The sequence below is a fragment of the Dermacentor variabilis genome, chromosome 5 (genome assembly GCF_050947875.1).
Source record: "Dermacentor variabilis isolate Ectoservices chromosome 5, ASM5094787v1, whole genome shotgun sequence".
NCBI lineage: Eukaryota > Metazoa > Arthropoda > Arachnida > Ixodida > Ixodidae > Dermacentor > Dermacentor variabilis.
The window spans coordinates 71593391-71608862 of NC_134572.1; the positions used below are offsets into that span (position 1 = coordinate 71593391).

General features: G+C 47.9%; 1 protein-coding gene across 1 annotated transcript in view; it reads left to right on the plus strand.

Annotated features, from left to right (window-relative positions):
• The window catches only part of XRCC1 (DNA repair protein XRCC1), a 100611-nt gene extending 85583 nt beyond the window's left edge, over positions 1 to 15028 (plus strand). Inside the window, exon 14 of the mRNA XM_075692823.1 lies at positions 13419 to 15028. Within this exon, the coding sequence (XP_075548938.1) occupies positions 13419 to 13532 (114 nt within the window). The 3' untranslated portion in view covers positions 13533 to 15028. The remainder of the gene's footprint in view (positions 1 to 13418) is intronic.
• Positions 15029 to 15472: the final 444 nt, after the last annotated feature.

Genomic DNA, 15472 nt, shown 5'->3' on the forward strand with positions numbered 1-15472 from the left:
TATGGAACATTAGTCAAATTAGGTGACTGAGACTCTAGCAACGTTTTTGTGTGCAGTAACATTGCACAGAACACTAATTTCGTGCAGTTGGGAGCAGAGCACCCGGTCATTGTATCACTCCGATGAAACTGCGATGACACTCCGACGGAACAAACATGAGATGTGCTGCGCATGTTGCGTTGTTGCTACGCAGCTACCACGCACGTGGACAGCGAACGGCAAGATCGGCCGGATTGGATTTGAATTTGAGTGGCGATAACTTGTGTCAATCCAGTTCGCGGCAGCGGCGGCGTCGGGAAATACAAAAATTCGCCCGAACATCTGCTTCTCCGCAATGCACGGTTGCTTGGCTAACACGTGATGACGTTCTGCCAATAGAGGCGCTAGCGGCGGGATAAAACAGACGCGCAACTCTGCTACCTGCGGTAGCATATACAGTAACTCTACGGCAAACTGCATCGCAACGCCATCTACAGGCAGCATCTGGGATCGAGGCAGCCAATGGGTGCCCTTTATTATCTGCAAGCATGTCTCTTGACTCCTGTAAATGTTTTGTGCTTTAGCTCGCCAAAATGCCGAGCGACGCCGCTGCAGTAGCAACCTGCGTGGAGTATGCCACTTATGTCGGCGCCTGTACAATTGGTGTGTTTTAGTCACCTGTATTGTATTGTCGTGGCGTCACTTAAGGTCTTTGTAAACACTGATCGGCGCATTGAGGGGACGCCAAGGAGCAGCGCAATGTTGAGTTGTATTTCTAAATTACTGCTCGTGCAATAGCGAAAAGACCGGTACGCCAGTGTGACGTCGCGGATTCCGTACTGTGTTCTCGTACTTGGACCGAAATGTGAAAAGAGACTTAGGCAGCCGTAAAAAAACGCAAGAACCATCGGATCCGGGTTGGCGACGCCGACACGAAGTAGCAGCACGTGCTCCTCGTGACGTCACAGAGTTTCACAGCGTCTAGTCGGGCATAATAAATTGTCTATAGGTAAAGAAAGACTGCATTGCGTTCTAAAGAAACTAGAGACGGAACTTGGGAGGTTGCAAGAACTTTACTGGCGCTAAAACAGCCCAAATACGAGAGCACAGCAGTTGTAAATCTGTGACGTCACACTAGCGTATCGGCTCTGAGGGTATGGCGCGAGATTCGTGAAGAGTAAGTTTGGTCCTTTTTTTTTTTGTTTTACATTAGTTTATGTCTTCCTGCCAAATGAATGAGAATGAAGTGTTGTAATAATACTTTAACCGTCTAAACTGCTTTAGCGTTGTTCTTGTAAGCACTATTCCTATTTATTCCGGCCGCCTCTTCGAGATACAGGGCGCCGTGATTGAAGTTACGACATGTCGTTTGGTATGTGTTTGGTTAACCCTGGCTTTTAACAGTGTTTATACGGAAAACGAGTTGCTGTGCTGAATATGGTTCAGTACTCCGTAGTTTGGTTTTCGTTATCTGCCAAGCATGGGTACCGTTGTATCCGCGTTCAACCTTGTCAAGCGCCGCATCAAGATGCTGCGTGGATGCTTTCAAGCCCGAGGCAGCCCAGATCGAACGCGATTGCCGTAAGGGAGACATTATGCCCGCCAAAACGTTATCGATCTCTTGCGTTTTAACCCGCAAGGTATTGAGGAGAGAGTTAAGTATCGGTTAAAACGGCTGGCTTCCGGTGGGGCTACTCATTTTCATGGCATGGTCGTCGTGAGTACCCGCTCTAGTAGAGCCCAGTCTCACGCATACACTGACGCCTTGCCGGAACACTTGTCCAGGTTACGTAAAATGCCGCATAGTTTTTTTTTCTTTTTGGTGAGATATTCGGATTTTGTTGGTAGATGTTGTCGAGGGATTTTATCGCGAGGCGCTATGGGGGGGGGGGGGGGGGGGCATCTATCCGACTTTTTAAAGCGTCGTTATCTGCCAACTGCGAGAAGCGGGACGAAAGGCCGTCGTCGAGAAGGTTGGACGTAAAGCCTGGTTAGACCGCTAGTGAACTTTGTGAGCTCGCTGCACTTTGTTCATCTTTCTTTTTTTCTCTAACGCTCGCATTTCGGAACTGATTGTCAGTAAACGTGACGCAGCGCTTCGGCACTCTGTGGAGGTCTACCTTAGCGCCTCGGGCGCCTTTTTTACGACGATGTAGTTAACGATAACGTGTAAGGACTATGTGGGGTGTCTCGTTATGAACTCTGTTATCTGCTCTCGCTTTAATTTTTTTTTTCATTTTCTTTTTCTGCGCTTCTGTGTGACAACGCTGGGCTGGGCATGCGCGACCTTTACCAAAGCGACTTCCTTGAGGCCCGTTAATGAAACGCAGTCAAAAAGCTATACTTAAGATCAGCACTGATCGGGCTTGCCTGCGGGCCTCGTACGACACGAACACGGTGGACGGACTGCCGAAAGTCGCAAAATTATCGCGCAGGAGTACACTGTAGAAATACTTTACGTCCTGACGAGCGAGAAGTATAAGGGGAACAGAGGGTCTCGATAGTTTCATTTACAGCCACATGAAGGTGTAAAATGGCCTCAAATGTAAGGCGCCATTAAAAAAAAAAAGGCGCTTCGTAGCCGCTACATTTCCTTAACTTCTTATAGCCTGAATTATTGGGCGCGGAGCAACAAATTCGAATTATCGTTAAACGTTTTAAACGACTTATATGTGTGGTAATAACATCAAGATTACTATCACACCGCCATTCGTTACCACTGGGGAGATTTGTAAATTCGTTTGAAAACAACTGAAACGAGCATCGAGCTCGAAACAATACCTGTACGTTCGCATGTGTTCGCCCTGAATAAACTTAAACTCAGGTGACCCGTCTCGCACCTTTTGGCGCTCTGTAAAACACTTGGTACGGCAGAGATGGCGGCTTCAATTTATGCACCTGAATGTACGCAGCCGCGGGAGGTTCTTCAAGTGTTCGCCCTCGAACACTTGAATTATGAATCATGAATTATGAGTTATGAGTCGGGGATGGCGACACGTGCGTACGTTTTCGCTGGATGACCACGCATGAGAGGAAAATTAGTATTGCTCTCTCTTAAGCGTCTCGCTCGGATTTATGAACACAGGCGCAGTTTGTCGCAAAATTGCGACAACAATCTAGAAGAGAATAAAGGGTAGGCTATAAAATAACGTTCCTGGAAACCAGAAGAACAATTTGAAACGAATGCGGTTCATTAAGTAGAGATTGATTGATTGATTGATTGATTGATTGATTGATTGATTGATTGATTGATTGTATTTGACGAGCCAACACAACTCTGAGGCTATGAGAGGTGCCGTGTGATTTAGGGCTCAGGATTGATTTCGACCACGTGGTGTTCCTTACCGGGCACCTAACGCGAAGTACGCAGCCTAGTCGAGATGCGGCCGCCGCGGCCGGGAGTCGCGAAGCGGCGAACTCCGGTGCTCAGCTGCTCAGCAGTAGAATGCGACAGGTCAGCAATGCAGCAGCCAGTGGAGCTCAAAGGAACATGCACATGCATACGCCAGCAGTGAATTGCATCGCTATCGTCTCCCACTCCTTCCTTGTTCTTTGTGTCCGTGCTTTCTTCAGAAACTGATCCCGACTCTCTGGGGAAACTTTTTGTTCGCGGGGTGCAAGTGATACGCAGTGTCTACTAATTTATAAACCGGGCCATTCATTTTACAGTTTTACAGTGCATCATCTTCATGGCATCATCTCCAAAGGGGGCCAGGGACCACTCAAGCTGCCAATAAGCAGCTTTTACTTTGGCTCCCTCCATTTGCTTGTAAGTGGGCACAAATAAAATGAAATGAAAATGAAATGAAATGGCCTACACTATGGCCTTTCGCTCACACTGTGTTTTGATACCCCCCCCCCCCCCCGCACGCACGCACGCACGCACGCACGCACGCACGCACGCACGCACGCACGCACGCACGCACACACACACACACACACACACACACGCACACGCGCGCACACACACACACACACACACACACACACACACACACACACACACACACACACACACACACACACACACACACACACACACACACACGCACGCACACGCACACACACACACACACACACACACACACACACACACACACACACACACACACACACACGCCCACACACACGCGCACGCACATGCTTGCGCGCACTGACGATACGGTGGTATATGTAAGGCTTGGAGAGACGAACGGCCGGCGCATCACAACTTTTCCTGCATTCTTGACTCGTCACTGACTGTAGTGGTTTGCAAGTGCCTATCGAGGTGAGCATCGGACAGAGCTGTCTGAGAGACACGGAACTTTGAGCGGCGATTTGATTGGCAGGACGCGTTAATAACAGCCGCCTCGCTGTTTTCTGTAGTGCCTGGCAAATCTGAAATGGCGCGCACCCGTGCCTAAGCGTGTGCGCGCGGGCAGTACGTGGTCAAAAACGGTCGCCAAATGGCTGGATTCTACGGAAGGGTGCCACGTGACGGCACCTGGCAGCCGTTCGACAGTTGTCGTTCGAAAAATACGGGGCTCAATATATTTACTTTTCCCTTGTAAACTCCTTTGTAAGTTTTCCCTTGTAAGCCTCGGATGTTCGCGATTTGACGCCCTTCGCGCGGAGCGTGTCACCGAGCTCAAGGGGCGGTCCAGGAGTCCTTTAACAAGTCTGACATTCGCATCAACAATAGGAACTTTCGAGGTCTGTTCGCGCATGTCGCGTCGAGAATGTAATACCAACTCGCACCGCAAACCGTCCTTCCGAACTTTCGAATCGACGTTCGTTGCGACACTTGTTAGAGTGCGTGTGCCAGGAGTGCGCATTGTGAACAACATCGCTTCCACTACCGCGCTCGCGTGACTGCGAGCAGCGGTTTCGAGAAACTCGCGCAGCCATGCTGATTCTGCAGGAGCCGCATCGGTTCCCGATACTTCTGGGTCCCGCATGTAAGCAAGTAACCGCACTGTCCTCTTTGATTGAATTTGTTCTTCTTTCTATTTCAAGATGGGGGGCTGTTATAGAAATAAGTTATTACCTCCCTTATATTTGCCGAGGGTGGCGTGAAAAAAAAGTTTTTCTTTCTTTCTTTCTTTCCCCACGTTTTTTTTTTCTTTTTCGCGCGCAACATTCTCGAGCCGCAGAAGCTGCACAACCTCGTCGTACAGCAAGGGGCGACCGGACGGGGTCGAGATCTCGGAAGCGGAAGCGGGAAAAATGCTAATTTTGGCAGCGGAAGAAATTCTCGGAAACGGGAAATGCTAATCAAGTTGCGCGCTTGCCGCGGTCTCATGCGCGATTCTTTCAAGTTCAAGATGAAAAAAAAAAAAAAAGAGAACGAGCGAAGGCGTTGCCACTGAAGGTGCCGTGCACAAAACAGGTGCGCCTTCCCGCGCTCGCGTCGTCGGCGCGCACGGGTCTTATTTTGTATACGTAATGTCATTTCAGTTTCAGAAAACGCCCGCGCGTTTCTTCGAGTATAGGCGCCGCTCTTGCTGCGCCGGCTCTTTTTTTTCTTTAGTTATTATTTCCTTTGTCTAACAATGTCGGCACGCGGTTCCGCCGTGGAGGGAGTGCGTTACCAGCGTGGCGTTACAACCGTGGCTGCGCGCCCGCGCCTCCATATATATATATATATATATATATAAGTTGTAAGGCGTGCGTTTATAGGCGTCCCTGGTTCGATTCTCGGCAGCGGAAACCGCCTTCCCCTGGGGACGGAATTCTGAAAGTGCTACGGAAATTCAGAGAATTGTCTACTAATGCGTAAGCATTCTTTGGCTTGGCTGTCAGTTCTCTTTTGCTTGCTTGCTTTGCCTAGCTTATGCATGCCTACCCATCGCCTTTCCGGTGCCAAAGAAATGAAATCCGTGTGTTCAACGGTATGTAGATGAATTTCCAGGAAGTTGCGTGGTCCGTTTAAAGCGAACGTAGCAACTGAGCCCTGAACCGGAACACCGTCACAACAGGTTTCACCGCAGCTGTTTCTAGCCCCCCCCCCCCCCCCCCGTTTACAAAATTTTTCTATTTCTTTATTTGTTTTACTACATTGACGCGGTGACGGCGACATGACCAGTTGTTTCTTCAGTGCCACCAATCATGTATTTCTATTATTAAACTATTATCGCATTTACCAATCAGGTATTTCTATACTCGGCAGCTCTACAGCAGGCTTCTCTGCACACAGGCATGTAATGCGGGAAAGTAAGCTTTCAAGGCGGCCTGAGGAGAACAATTTTCTTTATTTTTGTTTCAGTTCCGTATCGCTTATAAAGCCACAAATAATCTACATTTACACTACGATTAAGTGTATTCGAAAATTATGGAATTTTGTGCAAGTACAAGGCATTACACTTTTCGCGTGACATGGATTTTGCTGGACCCGCCGTGGTTGCGTAGGGGCAATGGTGTTGGGCTGCTAAGCACGAGGTCGCGGGATCGAATCCCGGCCACGGCGGCTGCATTTCGACGGGAGTGAAGTGCGAAAACGCCCGTGTACTTAGATTTAGGCGCACGTTAAAGAACCCCAGGTGGCCCAAGTTATTCCGGAGTCCCTCACTACGGCGTGCCTCCTAATCAGATCGGGGTTTTTGGCACGTAAAGCTCCTTAATTTAATTTTAGTTTTAGATTTTGCTGGGGTGCTCGCTAAAGAATGCTTACGCATTGAGACGCCTGTTTGCTGTGCTTTTTATGTGCACGGTAGAGAACCTAAGGTATTCCCAATTATTTCGGAGCCATCCACTGCGGCGGCTCTCCTAGCCCCAGCGTAGCTTAGAGACGTTAAGCCACAATAATAAACCAAATGAACAATAACCGGGACGCAGGCTCCCCAGCCTGTAGATAGTGTCGTGGCCTCTAGCTCTATAGAATGCACACGTTGTGGTAGTGCCTGGTACATTCACTTCCGAAGACACCATGCTGTCATACTATTTTCTTACCGCAAGCGTCCCGGCAGCTGGGAAGAGTGCACCACACCCCCCGCGGGCACGCGAATAGGTATGGTGGCCGGTTGCCACGTAGCGCATGGCGAATTTACTGGGCCAGAAGACCTGAGTCCACCCAAGAGGCCCGGAGTGGGGCCTTAGTTACTTTGGAACTAATAAATGTTATTCGATCCTCATCCTCCTCTCTTTTGTTGGGGGAAGGAAGGAGGGGATGGGCGCGCAGTGTTCTGAGGCGAGCCGACGTGTGTTTGCATATTTTGTGATGAGAAGGGCAGGGGTCTTTTTTTTTTACTTGCACGCGTGTCCGCGAAACGTGAAACGAGTCCTTCATTATGCGGTGCGTGGATTAGGAGGGGAAGGAATGGCGAGGGGGGGGGGCGAAGCAGCCGCGGCATGAATAACGAAGGAGCCTGACGGTGCGATGTGGGCCCAACGGGCCGGCAGGAAAGTCCGGCCAAAGCGAGAACCAGCTCCAATTTCTCGGTGGATCGCCTAATGACTGGGAGATTGAGCCTGGGCGAGAGATGCGGGCGGAAGCTGATGCACTTCGCTGCGAGCTCTTAAGTGCCGCCGCTAGGGAGCGCTGAAATATTCAGGGTTGGCGGACGCAAGGAAGGCCCCGTCGCGGTCCCGAGTGGCTCGCGAATATTTTTCTTGGGCCGCGTAACCAGGGATCACGTGCGTGAGAATTCTAATGCGGGCGAGGCTCTGAGCGTTGCTTCCCTACGGTCAAGATGCAAGCACGTAGCCAAGATGAGGAAAAGCTAGTGGCATAGGCGTGTTATTTATTACGGAGCAATTGATTCTAATTTGGGCTAACCCCGAACTTCGTCCTGCCAGGGTCGCATCATGCGTAATAATTATGTGGCTTGATCGTAATTTGTGTTGATCGCGGCAGTGTTCTGCAGTCGTGCTGGAAGTTGTCGATGACCATTTTGTTAGAGGTCGCTGAGTTGTGATTAAGCACCGACGACGTGATTAAGAAACACATTGGTAAAAAAAAAGAAGAAAATTTTGCATATGAAAGTTCTGGTACACCTCCTCGTTACTGATCACCGTAGCCATCCAGGAATTTTTTCCGTACGGATGCTCGCTTACACACGTGATTTTCCATCGATGCTATCCTTTATGCGCGAAGGAAGGGCAAAGGAAGAAAAAAAGAACAAGAATTTAGAAAAGTTGTTATAGCAGACATCAAATACTATATTTTTTTTTCTTTTTCCGTATGTCGGGTAATAAGTTCGCTGCCTCAGCTGCTTGATGTTTTCATCCCACACGGTGATATGCACGTTTGAATATCCTGTGGTCTCTTATATTTTTAGAAGCTACTTCAATGCAACTTTTTCTCCCATCATTCCTCGTGTATCACGCATCAAAATTGAAAGAAATTGAAATCTCTGGCTGGTTACGTTTTGCTTGTTCCGTGTTGTAAGAAAAAGATGGCTACATGGTATAAGCCATGTAACCATTCTTGTTCTATTCCTTGTTATTATATCTATTTTAGATACGCATTCTAGCTCTATTTTAGTAAATCTAGCTATTCTACGGACGCAGTGAAAACCTGTTTGTGTGCTCAGCGTAACCGGGCCAGGTGCACATGGTTAAAAAAAAAAAATCGAGAGTAGGGAAAAAAACCCGCACACACAGAACACCTTAAGCTAGACTTTTTGAGGAATCCCAGAGCTTCAAGTATTTCATCGCTGTTTATCTTTTTGTTATTGATGGAGTTACTCTACCTCGTAGAGGTGTCTACGTCGATGTGTGTCGCAAAAACCCTGACGGCGTTTGGGGTCAACTCATCGCGCTGCCTGCCGAAGCACGTCAAGGAATATCGCTGCCTGCGGGGGTGTTGCATCGAAGGATGGTATGCATCACTGCATAAGCGCCCCCGGCAGTGGCGCCTATACTGGGTGTTTTTTAGGGAACACTTTCGAAACTTTGTAAAAGTTTCCTGTCGAAGATAGCACAATTCTAGTCCATGAGCTGGTCGACTCGAAGAGGCGGGCATTACTTGCACAGAAGAGTTGAAATGCATAATTGACTAATTTAGAAATGTTCACTAAGTTTTTAACTGATTGCGTTTTGGCACGTATGGCAATTCACAAATTCTAGCGGGGGAGATCGCAAGGCGCACTTGGGACCAATTCTCAGTATGACAGCAGTTTCGGGATATTAATTCCCAAACTTTGCGGAGAATTGTATTGGCGCTCCAGTTACTCTTATGGTTTAATACACAAAACTACGTTTTCTTAAGCGGAACGACCGTGCAGTTTTGCCGCAAGTTTGGCAGCGCATATCTCGTAAACGGTGTCATCCACACAATTCTTTTCACGTGGATATGCATTGCAGTCTCACCCGCTAGCATTGTTAAATTGCAATATGGTGCCACAAGGCAATTAGCTAGAAACTTCATTAGCGATTTTCTTAAGGTTACTATATTACGCATTTTAATTTTCTGTGCAAGTAATGTCCGCCTCTTCGAGTAGACCAGCTTATGGACTATAATTGTGCTGTCTACCACAGGCAAATAAAAAACGAAAGGTATTCGCTGAAGCACCCTGTGTAGTGTCGCATGTAAAAGCGTCCCGCGCCTGATCAGGTTAGCGCTGCTGTCGCCAGTCCATTCCTTCAGCGAGAGCTTCGCCTTCACACCGAATTGCGTTCATGCAGGTTCATCGGCTGCTGTACGAAAGAGCGCGGCATGTGGCGTAAGCGTACCAGCCGTAAAAGCGCCCGTCGAAATAGACAGGATGTTCCCAGTATAGTTGTCAAACGTTGCCACATCGTCTGCGCTGTGCCGTCGCACGTTGTACAATGCCAGTCTTCGTTCGCACTGTCAGTGCGAAGTGCCTCGTATTCATTTATCTATTATTTTTTCCCATTCATCCTTTTTAAAAGGCTTTTGGCGAACTTCCAGAAAACGAATGCGGGGGTGGGTGGTTGGCTATAGACGGGCCGGTGCGGTGGCACTCGGCGAGAATTCTTTCACGTCGCGTGTGCGCGGAATTGCGCCGTGAGGACTGCTTCTATGCTGGATGTTACCTTGTTCGCGCTGTCCCGGTCTTTCTCGCCCATTTTGCTCCGCTCTACCGATACGTAACGTTGTCGAACTCCATCGCGAACATCGACTTGCAAATGGAGTGCGCATAGCGTCGCACCGCAAGTAGGTGCGCTCGAGTACATGTGCTCGCTCTCGCCCCCCCCCCCCCCCCCCTTTCAACCCCCGTGCTTTCGAAGGCGCTCTTCGGCGCAGTGCGGATTCCCAATGAATCGATCCTTTGCTCTCGTGCAGTGCGGCTTTCGTGATCGCCTATGCTCCGTTCTTTGTTGTTTAACCCCTCCTTCTTTGTCGTTTCGGGACGTACCACCGAGAGCCGGCGGCGGTAATTTACTCTCTGCGAAGCGCACCGCAGCCGCCCGCTCCCGCTAGTCGTCGGGGCAAGGAGTGAATAGCTTCTAGTTTGTCTATGGTGCTTTTTTTTTTCTTCCTTGTCATAGCCGCTCCGTGGCTTTCTGTGTGCTATGCTCTCGAGCGCTACTACATTTCCTGAGCTCTATATCTGCCTGAGTTACCGTACGTGTTGTCACTCCGTTCTAACCGTTATCCGTGCGCGGAGTGTTCACGATCCTCATTTCCTCTCTTGATTTTTTACCTCGTCATCCGTGGTAGCAAATGGTATGTCCATTTAGTTGCAGTTATTAGGCACTACAAACTTGCTCTTTAGCGCAAACGATTGATAACTGTTACTCTGTGCTGTGAACTGCAGTGATTGTGTGTGGTAGCCCTGTTTCATTCTCTCTCACTTTTCCCCTCTTATTTGTCCCCTTCCCCGACCTCCCAGCACAGCGTAGCAAACCGGATTTTGTGGTTAACTTCCATATTGCAAAACCCAGTGCGCCGGATTATGGGCCCAGTGCCGCGCGCTGGATGCTCGGCAGGCGCGGCGTACTGGTGCGAAAAACAGCTCTAGCGCGTTAAATATGCGGTGCCTGGACACCGTATATATATTTTTGAATACAGAAAGCAACAAAGAGCATTTTAGTGCAATTAAAAAAGGAAGAAGAAAACGTAAAGATAAAACTGCTGCGACCAGAATTAGGTCGTCCGACCTACAGATCCTAAGCCCGGCACTTTACCGCTACGCCACGCCAGCAGACGAACATGCACGGATAATTTGCCATGTCAAAATCGAGAAGCAGTTTTTGTTTCGCAGAGCTACGTCACGCACAGACATTGTAGATGCGCTATCGCCCAGCAACTAAAACTCACGCCTGTACTACAAGGAAAAATTTGCTGTCCGTATTCAGTAGCATGCTCGGAAGTGCCACAACATCGATTTTCACTTGCGATTGGTATATTAACTTCGAAAAAGGTCCTAAATGAACCGCCGACCCGGGACGCTGTATGGGCTGTTACTGCCGATTTTGATAGCCGTTTCTTGTTCTTCACGCAATGGATATGCAACGTTTTCTTAGTTCAGTGATGCCTTTCAGTCAACACGTCTGTCTAGTCATATATCTTCGTCACAGAAGCGCAGGCTAGTGCAGGGAGCCTTCGGCGATAGCACTGTGTTTATGACGCGTCACATCGGCGGTCATCGCTTCTTGTGCTGGCACTGTAGACATGAAAAAATTGTTTATTTAAGAACACCGATGCGAAAGCTGAAAGATAGAGTTATTTATCCTTGTTAAACTTCTTGATTCCTGAGCCTAGACGCGCCGATAGCGTGAAGACGGGCTCGGCGGATACGCTAGGCCTAAGCTTCGGTGGGGACTGATCTCAGCGCGGGCAGCTGGCGAAAGCTAAAATGTGTGTATTTGAGCCTCAGAACCTTTTTTTAGTACAATAGGGAAAGTGGAAGCGCACGAATCACCTCAGCTTTGTTATCGGTGCGATAATATCAGTCAGTGGTATAGGCTTCGAACTTGGGGTCCGTTCGCGCGCGTCTGAACCACTTCTCCATTTCATGTCCACTCCACAACGCTGCGACAACGGCGACAACTCCCAGTCATATGTTACGTGCAAACTACTAAAAAACGCGGCGTCCTCTGCGTTTGCGTGGTTTCGTTCAAGAATCTAGCTATCCGCCCAGTCAAAAGGGAAAATGAAAAAAAAAAGCGGAAGTGATCTTCAATGTCAAATGTCCATGAATAAACAGTGCAGCTCACGCACCTTTATTCCAAACTGCGACAGGAACTAGGGTTTTATGATCCCAAGATATAGCGTTATTTAGGACAAGAGACTAGTATCAAATGATGAAATTGTATAAAGCATTTAATATTCAGCAGCGCTCGTCCTTGCGTACTGGAACCAGCGCGGCACAAACACAACCAGCGCAGTTTCCAGTGCGAGCCAGCGAACTGCAGCGAGAACCAGCGCCTGTACAGCACAAACCAGTGCTCACCAGCGTCATGGCAGTGGAACCAGCGTCTCTTCCAGTGTGACCCAGCTCTTATCCAGCGTTCTCACTGGTGTCCCAGCGAGTCCCAGCGAGCGCCAGCGTATCCAGTGCGATCCAGTGCCAAAAAATGCGCTGGTTTCACACTGGAAGACGCTAGTTTTTGCAATAGGGTTGCATGCCTTGACTTGCTTTCATCTCCCTCCCTCCCATGTTTCTCTCTGGTTTCAACGTTCCATGCTTAACGTGGCCTTTGCTACTTATCGCGTGAAATTCACTGAGGAGTTTCAGCAGTATGTCTTCTGTGTGCTGTTTTCCGGAGGGCGTTAATGTTCACTTGTTCTGTTGTTAGATTAATTTTGCGCTCATCTGCTGCTTATCCAATTGCGTATGAAGATCGCGTTACATTTGCGTGGTGACTCCCTATCTAGATTTGCGGGACATTCTCAGCGCGGAGAAGCGCCCCTGCGAGTTGCGCGAAACAAGGATGCTTATGGGCTTTTCGAGGTTTACAGTTCTGCATGAGGCTTCGTAAATGGGTTCGGTGTGTTCATGCGTGTTTGTGCCGATTGTTTTTGTGTTAGCACTGCGCCTCATCTACGACTGCAAGGAGTGCGATATATACCCGAGACTATAGACCTCCTGTTGTGCAACTGCCCGCTTGTATGCTATGTAAAGACAATCACCGGTTGAACTTTTGCCAAAGGTCGTAAACCCACCTGTGTCTGGAGCCGTGCCTGCTGTCATCGTATTTTTGCTTCATACTGTTCTGGATTGGAAGATATACAGAGAGCGGGCGGTTGACCTTTATTCAAACCACCATTTGTGTCCTCAGCATCAACGCTTTTCTCCTTCTTCCCTTTTTCTAGTAGCAAGTCACAGCTTTGATTCAGGCCAACTTCTCAGCTTTTCTATCGTAATATCTTTCTCTATGCCTCATTGGGTCTCCCAGCCTGCGCACAGGTTAGCATACCAGGCTATCAGAAAGTCTAATGTCTCTATAGTTTAGGATTGAAGCCAGTATCTTTCTTTCTCTCTTCTTTCTCCCTATTGTTTACTCTTCACGGATGTTGCCTCTCTCTGACTTTGAAACCTTCGTCCTTGCAGGCGCTGTGTGCGAACGAGTCGCTGGTGTTCCTGCGGCCCCGCTGGGTGATCCGCTGTCACGAGGCAAGCCGCAGTGTGCCGTACCAGCCTTTCGTGGTCGCCTGCCCGGAGTAGTAAACGCGTAACCAGCGCAGCGTTAGAACGTAGTTGCGAACGGAAAACCCTTGTTCTTTGGTCGCTATATTTTTTTCTGTTGTTGCTCAGTTAATGTGCGGAATGAGCGGCTGCAAGCACATTAGATGAGCCTGCTGCGCTGGTTGCCAGGGCTACTAATAGGGACTGGTCGTTGTTGTTACTGTCACAAATGCTGCCCAAAGATGCTGGAAATAGACGCTTTTGTATTTGTGTGGCGATCATCTCTCTCCTTTAAACCTCGATTTGAAGGCTTGCGTTATTATACTTTTATTGTGTTTTTACCTTTATTTTTTAGTTGTTTCAGAGTTTGTCTAGCAAGAAAGATCCTGATTTGCAATCACGCCCCACGTCGAGTTTGCTCTGTAATTTTCACTGTGGTACTTTATCGGTGGAATCGAGCTATATTTTATATGATGTGTATTCTGTCTCTTGGAGCCTGGTGATTATATCTAAAAAATAATGCGTCTTTTCTCGAGCCCTTCGTCATACTGCAGCGTATTGCCAAAACTTGACAGGGCTGCCTCGTTGTAAATGCAGGCATGTGCACGATTTTCCTCTCTCTCTCTTTTTTCATTTCAAGGAAAAAAAGTTTGGGCTTTTATACATGTGTTATTTTTTTTATCCAACTTTCTCGTCTTGGGATGTATTCACGTGATCTCGAGTTTCAGTTGTTCTTGCTTTGGAATATTTATTCCGGTCGCACAAGAGCCTAGTGCGACTGCTTTGACAGCAAAATACTTCAGCGCTTTGTTATTGGTTAAACGAGCCCATTACCGTTTGATACTTCCCTATGATGCACACAAATAATTGTGAAATGTAATTATAGTTATGTGCGTGTTATGTTGCAGCGTAGAGCAAGAAGAATCGGGACCCAATTTACGCATTTCAGTTTTCACGACAGCAATTGATCTGTATCGTGCGGTTCACGCAATAATATAAAAAAATATATAGATCTTACAGTTACAAAAACTGTGAGAAATAAGCTTATGGGGCCACGTTCCTTAATATGATCATACCTATATATATTTTTTTCTCAAGAAGTGGAAACCGTTGCGCCATTCGGTTCTATTTTTCATTGAAGATATAGTCAGTCGAACGTCTCTCAGGAGCAGCCTGCAGCAGCGGCATTATAAGATTGTTCCTCTCTATGTTACTGTGTATTCCTTCATCTCTTACTGATGTTTCTAGTTCGCTATTTTTTCTACGCGAACTTCAGTGATTCGAAAGCTTGTTACTGGTATTCCGTTGCTTACTATTGTCTTTGCTGCAGTCTTAAATCACTGTTTTTATCTTATTACAATGTAGTGTGTAGCCGTAATAAGTGCTTATTTTGTCTGCTCATTCCTGGCGTTCTTGAAATACATTCTATACGCGAGAGAATTGTAATCAGTATCACTTACGGCTATTTGGAAACGGCTTCGTCTACCTGTGCTCTGCCAAAAGCCTTGTAAATAAAATTTGCACGTGCAGCTGTACGTATCTTGCTCTTCTCTGTTCTGGACCGTTTGCTTCTGTACGTTTGTTTGATTTCCTTTTAGTACTGGTGGTATCTGGGCATAGACGGAACTATTTTTTCTTGCTCTCATATACCGCCGCACGCGCAGCTCTTTGTCGTTGTGACATCCTCACGCTGTGCAGGAACCTTCGTAGTCGCGTAGTAGCACGATTTCACCGTTCATGTTAGCTTCTCGTTTTTCTGCGTAAGCATTTATCAATTTCGCGCCATGTCTTATTTCTCACTAAGAGTCTTACTTCTCAGAGAGCCTGCACAGCACGGACAAAGGAAAATACTTCGAGGGAGCATCGCGCGTCACTACTGAAGCATAGTCATGAAATGTCGCACTTTCGGCCGAAAGGCGAAGCTGTTATAGCGATAGCAAAGTATTAATTACACGAAGGAAGGTTCGCGGTTTTAGTAG